This window comes from Phalaenopsis equestris, unplaced genomic scaffold (assembly GCF_001263595.1).
Source record: "Phalaenopsis equestris unplaced genomic scaffold, ASM126359v1 Scaffold198178, whole genome shotgun sequence".
Classification (NCBI taxonomy): Eukaryota; Viridiplantae; Streptophyta; class Magnoliopsida; order Asparagales; family Orchidaceae; genus Phalaenopsis; species Phalaenopsis equestris.
In genome coordinates this window covers 72,248-82,828 of record NW_018218112.1, presented here as the reverse complement: position 1 = coordinate 82,828, position 10,581 = coordinate 72,248, and the positions used below count along the sequence as shown (strand labels likewise).

Here is a 10,581-nt window from a genome sequence, read left to right as displayed (position 1 = left end):
TGGTATTATAAACAAATCTAAATAACGCTTTTTATTTTTATAATGTAAGAATTTTATTCTTATATGATATTAAAGACTTGAGTATTTTGTATGTAAACATGAAATTTTAACTTCTAGATACATAAGTCCATAAGAACTATATGGCATATTTGTTTTAATGTTATAGATTTTTGTATTTTCTACGTAAAAAAATACAAGTGTCCCTTCAGTATTTGGTCATTTAGATACATACCACTTAATTGTATGTATTTATTTATCTAATACATAAATTTTAATTTTTCCCATTATACCACCCAAATATTTAATATCACACAAGAATACCATCTTTCTAACTTATGTAAGGTGAAAGACATTTTTTCATCCATAGATAATGAGGTCAGTGTGTAAAAAGTTAATTGAAGATTTTAGATACGAAGGAATTGAGTGACATGTCTGTTAAGTCTTTCAAATTTTTATGTTAGACATGCGAATACATAAAAATTTTGTGGTATATATGATTGATATTTTTAAGTTTGTCATATTATTTAATTAAATTTTCGCTCTTAATTATTTTTAATTTAAAATCACAGGATGCACACAGTCTGAACAGAAGAGCTGAAAGCACACTGTCACAAGATTATATATCTGATTTTCTGCTTAGGCATAGAGGATACCTAACAACAAAAGAAGAAATTATTTGCACAATTTGTTAGGTAAATATTAAATTATTATAATTATTTTTAAATTTATTTATAATAATCTTTATCATAAAATATTATTTATTTATTTATTTCATCACAGGATGAGATCAATGAGGAGATGGAAATAGTGACACTGAACTGCAAACATATTTTTCATGAAAACTGCATCAAAAACTGGTTGATGATTAAAAATCAATGTGCTAATTGTAGAACATCGGCCATCCCTGATGAATATAGCTAGTTTTAGATATTTCAAATATATTTTAATAAACATTTGAATTGTGTTTCTTTTCATCTAAACTGTGGGAATTTTTCAATCTATAAACTTGTTTTTGTTTGAAATTTAGCTTTTTGTTATTTTTTTATTGCTTAATTCTACAATATTATGCAACTTTATGTGCTTATTTTGTTCATATATTTTGAGCATTTATATTTAAATTTTGATATTTTTATCAAATATATTTTTGTGTATAAAACATATGTACCGCACAATTATTACGTATACAATTATTTTATAGATCAATGTATGAAATGATATATTTTATTTTTATATAAAATGATTTATTTTATTTTTTTATTGATCAATAGTGTTACATTTGTATGATGTTAAAAATTTGAGTATTATGCATGTAAACATGAAATTTTAGGTGTTAAGCTTTATATGGTTGGTGTTAAGATTTAAATAATATGACATACTTAAAAATATCAATGATATATACATTAGATAAAAAATAAACATGATAATTATGCGGTATACATAAAATTAATTATTATGTATATTTATACATTTGATTTATTATGATTTAAATAATTATGACATACTTTTGTATATATAAATCAGATTTAGATAAATCTGATTATTATCTAAAAATTTTGATTTATATACATTGGATTTATTATGTATTGGCATCTAAATCTTAACGGGCATTTAAATAATTATTTCCATACATATACATTTGATTTATATAAACATTTGATAATTATTATCTATACCGCATAACTATTTGCATAAACTTTTTCTTGTGATGCAAAAGATTTGTCTTTTTGAGTGGCATATATGTAAATATGTATAAAAATGCCCGTTCAAATTATTATAAAATATTATTTATTTATTCTTTTTTGTAATTCTAAAAAGGAAGAAATCACGGAGGAGACTATGACGTTGAGTTGCACGTATATTTTTCATACAAAATGTATTAAAAAATGATTGATAATTAAGAATTAATGTGTCTATTGCAGAACATCAGTCATCCCAAATAAAAATAATTAGCTATACATATATTTTAAAGATTATGCAATTAAAATAATTGGATTTGTTTTTTTTTCCATCAAAATTACAGGCATTTTTTTGTTTATAAACTTGTTTTGGATGAATTTTAGTGTTTAATTTTTTTTCTTTGTACATTATGTAAATATATGTGCTTATTTTATTGATAAAATTTGACCATGTTATAATAATATTGCTTGAAAAAGTTAAATATCATTAATTTTATGAGACTTTTCATGCATACTACTTACGTCTAACATCTAAATATTTATATACATATATGTTTGAATACACACACTCACACGCAGACATCACTTAATTTTTTCTAGTACCACATCACTATCTAATAAATGTGAAATCTAATTTTTATCGCAATGATTTATGACACTAATCTATTATTAGTGTAAATATTAAACTTTTAAGTGCTAGATATGTAAATACACAAGAATTGTGTTATATGAATGTAAATTTCTCTAGTTTTGTATGATATTAACAAAATTTTAGGAACAATTTCTTAATATCTCAATCATGATCAATAGTAAAGTAGTTTGGAAGAAAAGGCAAGGTACAATTAATTTGTCTTCAATCATTAGTGCAAGTTTAAATTGCCTTAAACGTTTACAATAGAAATTGGAAATTCATGCATTAGTAGATGTACAAATATTAATATTGCATATAAGAATCCATTAAATTCATCTTAAACCCTACCGAAATATTAAATAAACAAAAAAAAAAATGAATATGAACGATTTCGGGGGTATTAATGTGAATATTTGAAGTGATAGGAATTGAGTGGTATGTGTGCAAGACTTCTAAATATATATAAACATTAATATTCTCTATTTTACTTCAAAAACGATACTTAAGAGTATAAAATATATGAGCCCAAACTATTTGTTCCACATGCACGTGAAACTCAAATATAAAACTAAAACGGGATTTAGAGAGACACCACCGAATTTATATTTATTTTCATCTCTAACACTTAAAAATTTAAATTTACATATAAAAACATCAAAATTGGGTGGTATCTATGTAAATCCCTCAAAATTATATTTTGTGTGTTTAAATTTTCGAAAGCCTCAAATATTTGTTGGAGGTAACTACCATCCTTCTTCTCAACAAGAACAATGTGTCTTCTCTGATTAATCTCATTCCTAAAAATATCAAAAAGACAACCAAACCATTTATGCATATCTTTCTCTTCTTTAAACATCTCCTTCCGATCTCCCATGATAACATCTGAGGAATAAATCAATATCGACCCGGAGAGTAAACAAAACCTAAACTTAAATGGCTTCCCCATACATCCTTTTCCCCTCCTCCCATCTCCTTCGCCAAACTATCTCTTGACTACCGTTACAAGAGAAGTTGTAGTTAGCCTCTGACATTTGCATCATATTTTTCCGACTCAAATATTACCGTTGGATTTACGGCCGTTAAGAGGTAAATAATATTTGTGTCTGAATTAATGTCGAATTTGAATCCAATTAAGTGATGCAATTTTTTTTTTGTTTGCCTCGATATAGGTCCGTCGCAAATTCGATAGAAATCCGACGAAAATGGCCTAAAGTACTCATCCTGCGCGCCTAAATTTTATTTCTCTTCCCGCTTTCCCTATTTCTCTTATGCCTGAAACTCTTGCTCTCCCCTTTCCTCTTCCTTACGGTTTCGCCCGAAACCCTTGCTCTCCCTCACGGTTTCCCTCTCCCCATTCATTGTTTGTCAGAACAATCATTTTGTGATATAGGGTCCGTTTGGGGCAGCTTAAAACTGTTGAAAATGTCGTTGTGATGTTTGTTTTGCACGTTTGAGCAGCGTTTTGGAAAACACAGTTTGAAATTTTTGCATAATCTGGGCCGCGGCATTACCCCCGCGGCTAGTGTTTCCTTGTTGTGTTTAATCGCAAATTACTCCAGCTGCCTTTCACAATCACGATCCGCCTCTCCCTGGCCTGCTCGCGATCCGCCGCACCCTGCTTCCTTCCGTTCTCTCGCAGCTTCTTTGGCATTCAGGCAACCAGCTCTCTGCTTCTTCAACTTTCTACCAATTAATCCTTTGTGTTCCAGTCATCCAAATATGTTAATTAGGATAAAAAAGGTTATCCATTTCCCCTTCTTGAATTAAGTCTAAATGTTAATTAAGGTCAAATTCTCAAAGTTACACTTTTACCCCATAATTTATCAAAATGTAATTCAAATGACTTTAGTATTTTCATCCTACCTTACACATGGGTCAATTAAAACATCAGAGGAGAAAATGTGATTTTTCAAATTTTAATTTAATTTATTGATATGCAAAATTAGGGTTTTTCAAAGAAAATTCCATATCTTGACCAAGGCAGAGCCTAATCCCTTGAAATTTTTACTGGATGTAAACTTAGACCAGAGAACCATTTGGACTAAATTTCATGATTTTTTGAGTGATGTTTGAATTATTACAATTATTTTAAGTTGAGGAGTGTTAATTATTATAAAATATTTTAAATGTGGAAAATTAAGTTTTGCATTTTTATTAAATCTCTTTAAATGTGGAAAATTAAATTTTGCATTTTTATTAAATCTCCCTGAGGTCAAAGAACCCAGAGAAATAAATTTCATATTTTTATGACTTTTATTTGAATTAATTGAATTATTTTAAGTGATAGGTTAAGAAAAATCCTTTTTTAGCCTTTAAAAAATATTTTTAGCTTTAAAATTCAATATCTTCACTTGAAAAATTAGAAAAAATATTACAATTGCTCCTAAGTGCTAAGGAAAATTTAGAACATTTCCATGCATTTTTTTCATTTTTATAATTTTTATTAATTTTTAATTATTTAAACATTAAAATAGGCTTAAAAATGAAGTTTTTGCTTTAATTAAAATTTTATTTTTAAAAAATTCTCCTGTTCACAAAGAGCTCCTAAAACCAAATTTTTTTAGTTATATTTTATTTATTAAAAATCATTTTAGTGTCAAAATGTCATTTAACTTAGAAAATCAAGTAAAGTTATCAAATGAACTCCAAATGTTTTTAATTTTTTATGGGGAGTTCTTTAAACTTTAAACCACAGTGTAGAATCAAAGTAAAGACATTTAGATGATTATTCTTCCCAAATTAATTTTCTTTGTGTTTTAGGGTTTTGTGAGAGCTAACTGTGTTCTTGATGATTTAGCCCATGAAAAATCTTTCAAAGAGTTCTCTGGTCACAATAAACCTTCCGAAATTTCTTTCAATTTTTCTAAGAAAAATGCTAATTATTATGATTAATTTATTCAAGTAATAGACATAAACTTGAAAAATATGGATCTATGTCTCAAGGTCTTCTCTGAACTTGAAAAAATCAGAGAATATCCCCCATAAGAGAGGCAACAAATGCAAAACTATCAAGTCATAGTGAAATGTCTACATGCATGGAGAGTCAAAAAACTTAAAATCACATTTCATTAATTAAAAATAAAATATGCATCAAATAAACTTCAATCCATTTTCACATTGTTCTCCTCTGTTCACTGAGCACTAGGGTGTTTTTCTTTTATTTTTTTGATTTTTCTACACCAAGATATGGATTTTTGAAGTTCTGGCCATTAAATAAATAAAATAAAGCCCTATTTTTCTACTTAAATACACGGCATCGCATCAACCTACGGCGGCTTTGAAGCTCTGCGTGGCATGCTCTGGTTGGATGCCGCCATCCACGTAGCCGCTGTCTCGACCCACGCTTTATGAACCAGGCTCCCATCAGGCGCAATCAGAGCCCTCCATTTGATACACGCGCGATCCAACGGTTTCGCGTCATCGTCCCCAACTAGTGTGAGCCCGTAACCATTAACCTTAAAACCTTAAGATCTCCCTTATTTCTCAACCAAATGATCTCAGGTTTGATCTTATAGACTCTTTTAAGTGTAACGAACATATTCATAATGTAAACATGCCATTAAATCAACTATGATCAAATAGAGAATCAAAATAGGCTCGGGAAGAGGGGAAGTTCAATACCTTTGCTCTGAGAAGGGAAGCTTCAATCAGAGGTGCTTGACACATTTGTGAAGGTCCAAGGAGGCTATGGATTGAGCCTCTAGTCGTGGTGAGAGGTCTAGACCTAAATTGGATCAAGGCCGAATGTGGGTGTTGATCAAAATCAAGTGTAAGTGTATAGGCTCTCTAGGAGGGGGTTTTGATGGGGTTTTGTCTTCTTTCACTGTGGCGAAGGTGTAGGTGAGTTTAATTTGATTTTTATGCACTGTGGAGGTGTGGAGAGTTTTGTCCTGTCTCCGACAAGGATTTGAGCTCAAAAATTGAACTCCGGTAAGAGGAATTAGGGCAGGGAAGTGGTTGGGTTGCACTGAGGAGGTCTCAAAGAGGCTATGGGAGCAATTTAGAGGGGTCTCCTTGAGAAAATTTCAGCACTCCTTTCTTGGCCGTGAAAGGGCCATTTTATAGCCATGGTCGAAGAGAGGAGGTCAAGTCCTGGTCGTGGGTGCAAAGGCTTGCTTAGGTGGAGGGCTAAGGAGCTCTAGAGAGCCATTGAGATGAGGTGACCTCTATGGTTGAAATTGGGTTTGATTTGGCCTTAGGGCTCTCAATTTTGAGGTTTTCCGGTGACTAGGCCAGTCGGCAGGGCCAAGGGAGGTGGCCAGAGAGTCAGGTGATCCAGGGGGAGGTTTAATTATAATTTACTCCCAATGGTAAGTGATGATGGGGAAAATATTTGGTTAAGGCCCAAAAATGGGCCAAGATCCATTAATTTAGGGACCCATTGGTCAATAGCTCTCCATGGCTTGTCCAAAGGGGTTTAGCCTGGTCAATAAGGTGTGTTTAGTGGCTGTGAGGACATTAATTTGGTGACTTTAGGATAGCTAAGTCAATTTGGTGCATGGGTCCAATTTGGGTTCAAATTGGTAGCTGAAATTTTGGTTTGGGTTAGGCTAGCCATGACTTTGAGCTCAATTGATTGATCAACATTGTGTAGATGATTGTAATGAAGATTTTTGGTGAAGGATTGAAATGATTTTGAGTTCAATTGGAAGTCCAAATTGATTGTTGAAAATAGTCTATAGGAATGTAATGAAGAGTTTTCAACATAAATTAGGTGTCAATTTTGGGGTTAGGGCATTCGATTTGGTTGAATTTGGGAAATGAAATTGAGGCTTCACCAAGGCCAATTGAAGTTCAAGTTTGATGTGTAGAAATATTATGAAGAGTTTTCAACGTAAATTGTAGCAAATTGAGTTATGAAGAGTTTTTAACATAAATTGTAGCAAATTGAATAGGCAATGAGGTTCAATTTGGTGGGATTAAACATGTAGCCAAAATTGGGGGTTTGACTTAGATCAAAATTGGGCTCAAAGCATGGGCCAATTAAACTTGGATTTGGTTTGGATTGATCAAATGAAAGATGAATTTGAGTTTAGGATTGATATTTGGGAAAATTAGACCCAAATTGATGGACATTTGAGATGAATTTGGGAGATTGTGCATGTAAAGGCAATTTGGGGGTTTTGGTCAAAATGGTCAAATTGGCCAAATTGGCCGAATTGGGTTAAATTGAAGGGTCCAAATGAGTTTTAGAGGCATTTGGAGTGATTTTGGAGGTTTTGGGAAAATTTGGGGTGCCAAGGGTATTGTTGTAATTTTGGGGATATTTTGGTAAATTTGGTATTTTTTGGTGGTTTTGGGTAATTTGGATAGTTTGAAATGGTTTGAGATGATTTTTGAACAAATTTGGGTATTTTGGATGAATTTGAGGATTTTGGTTAAATTTGGGGTTCCAAGGGCATTTAGGCAGTTTGAGAGAATTTATGGACAAAAGGCCATGTTGAATATTTTAGTAGGGTTGGGGTACCAACCACCATATATGAGCTATGGACCAATGGAATCCTTATTTGGATCCTCTATGTACCTTAGCTAATCCCTAGTCTAGGGCCAGTGGGTTTAGGGGATCATTTACATGAGCTCCCAAAAGATCAATGGATCAAAGTCAACAATTTTGGGTTTAGGGTTGTGAGTGGATATAGGTGATAATGAGTACAAGCGAGTGCAAGTTAACGAACCAGCTCCAGACCAACACCTAGAGTTAACTCTAAGGGCAAACAGTCTTATGGGAACTCATCTTGAGCTCCCCCATATTGACCCCACCTACTAAGTGCTAGAAGTTAAAACAAATATGTAAGGCTTCACCAAGGCCAATTGAAGGTCAAGTTTGATGTGTAGGAATATTATGAAGAATTTTCAACATAAATTGTGACAAATTGAGTAAGCTATGAGGTTCAATTTGGTGGGATTAAGCATGTAGCCAAAATTAGGGGTTTGACTTAGATCAAAATTGGGCATGAGCGAGATTTCAAAGTTGCAAAGGCTTTATTCTGTTTTGTTTATGTGTAGCTTTCATATGTAAAATTTTCATTTACATAAAAAAAAATTATCAATTGGAATATTTTTTGATGAAATAGATCCTATAAATATTTCTAGTTTTCTAGGAATAGTCAACAGGAAAGTTCATGGACACAAGGAAAGATTCAAATAATTGTCCAAGAATTCTCAGAATACTTTGATGGAATGAGAAAACTTTATGTTCAAATCTGCAACCCTACATAAATGATCAGACGGGAAGCGATGCCTGAGACAGACCTTCAGATTACAAATCTTGCATGTGCTGCTATTGGAAAATGTGAGGATCTCCTTGCACCTCAGCACAGGGCAACGAGGCTTGATCTTTTTTGATGGGTCGCAAGTTCCGGTTTTCTGTGGTGAGAGAGGTTGTCTTCGTCTTCCTCATCAGCCTGCTTTTCTATGGAGGCCGAACATAATTCACAGACGGCGACAGTTCTACTATTGTGATCAGCTTTTGAGCAGGCGTGAGATCTATAAGTTTTGTGCTTCAGACAGAACACCTGCAACATAATTTTTTTTTAATTCAAATATTTATTAATCGAAAATTGAAACAACATTAAATGATTGAAATTTAAGAGGAATAAATGAGATCTATGATGCTGCTTTGAGTAATTCATTTACATAGACCGCTCGAAAAAAAATAAAATCTCATTTTTAGAGTTCGGCTGAATGATTTGCTTCCGTTAATGAACATGTGTGTTGATTATTTGTATATATATAATCCAGAAATGTAAGTGGCGGCCTCACATCAGTTAGAAAAGAAAGCAAAGATGATGATCTGGAGGATGAAAAAAAATGCATATACATATGCACGTGTGTGTGTGTGCAAAATCTTAAAAAGATGCAAACATTGAGCTTTAAAATGTTAAGGAAAATTTACACTCACACCACATAATCTTTGTATTGGATACCTAACAAGTAAATTTTTTCCTCTCATAAATTTGATCTATAAGTTTTGTGCTTCAGACAGAACACCTGCAACAAAATTTTTTTTAATTCAAATATTTATTAATCGAAAATTGAAGCAACATTAAATGATTGAAATTTAAGAGGAATAAATGAGATCTATGATGTTGCTTTGAGTAATTCATTTACATAGACCGCTCGAAAAAAATTTCATTTTTAGAGTTCAGCTGAATGGTTTGCTCGAGTTAATGAACATGTGTGTTGATTATTTGTATATATATAATCCAGAAATGTAAGTGGCGCCCTCACATTAGTTAGAAAATAAAGCAAAAAAATGCATATACATATCAGTTAAAAAACTGTGGCAGAGATGTGCGCCAAATCATAGAATAATTAATCGCTAAAATAGATCAAAAAAATTTATAAAACGAATCAGGTGATCTATTTCGAATTCTGAAGTTCAAATCAGATTCAAATAAGAGAAAGAAAGGAAGAAAGAAAGAAACCTTGCGGCAGCCGGTGCAGGTGAAAGGGAGAAAATCGAGTTGGTTGCAGTCGTCGTATTGGCAGTGCTCGCCGAGATCGGGAAAAGCTTCTGTACCTCCGCCCATCTTCTTCTATTTCTTCTATTTCAGATCCCCTCTTTCTTTCTCTGATCTCTCTTTCTCTCTCTCTTTCGATGGTTGAGATCTGATATTTATAAGCTCTTTCTTTGTTCTTACTTTGCACGGCAGGAAGATGCTTGGCGCCCAAGGCATTTTGCTTTTTCTTTATTCTTAATAAGACTCCGGTTTTTTTTTTTATTTCAAAGCGGCAAGAAATAAATAAATAAATGATGAAGAGTTTCGAATGAGGCTTAAAACTTAATATGACATTGATTAAGATCATATCAAAATTTTCATAATGTTGTAAAGAGTCATTTCTGTTTTATCTGTTGGGGAGTCACTAACATACTGTAATCACTTCTCCGAGTAAACCCTCTTCCGGATGTTATGATCTGGATGAGAGAGGAATCAGAAGACAATGGTATATCATGATGAAGAGAAATGAGAAATTGTGTATGGAGTGCTTTCAAGAAGTGAACTTTGCGTAGATTACTTCTGCAACATACGTCCTATCGAAGGTCGGATTGCAGCACGTTGAAAGTGTGTCCACAAAGAGGAGCTTATGAAAGCAATCAACAACCAAAGATTAAGATTTTGTGTCTGTTATGACAGCACATTCTTCCTATAAGTGAAATCTATATGATTAATTACATCTTAAAGAACCGAAACAACTTAAGAAAACTCTCAATTAAGACTGCACTCTTGTCCTCGAGAGGTTGGGATGAAGTTCACGTTAGTGAACTGAGAA

General features: G+C 32.4%; 1 protein-coding gene across 1 annotated transcript; it reads right to left on the bottom strand.

Annotated features, from left to right (window-relative positions):
* Positions 1-8,399: 8,399 nt before the first annotated feature.
* Positions 8,400-9,998, bottom strand: LOC110035561 (zinc finger AN1 domain-containing stress-associated protein 12-like). The gene is given in 3 exon segments (XM_020739809.1): positions 8,400-8,687; positions 8,690-8,822; positions 9,735-9,998. Coding segments are annotated over 3 exon segments (456 nt in total). The 5' UTR covers positions 9,840-9,998; the 3' UTR covers positions 8,400-8,469.
* Positions 9,999-10,581: the final 583 nt, after the last annotated feature.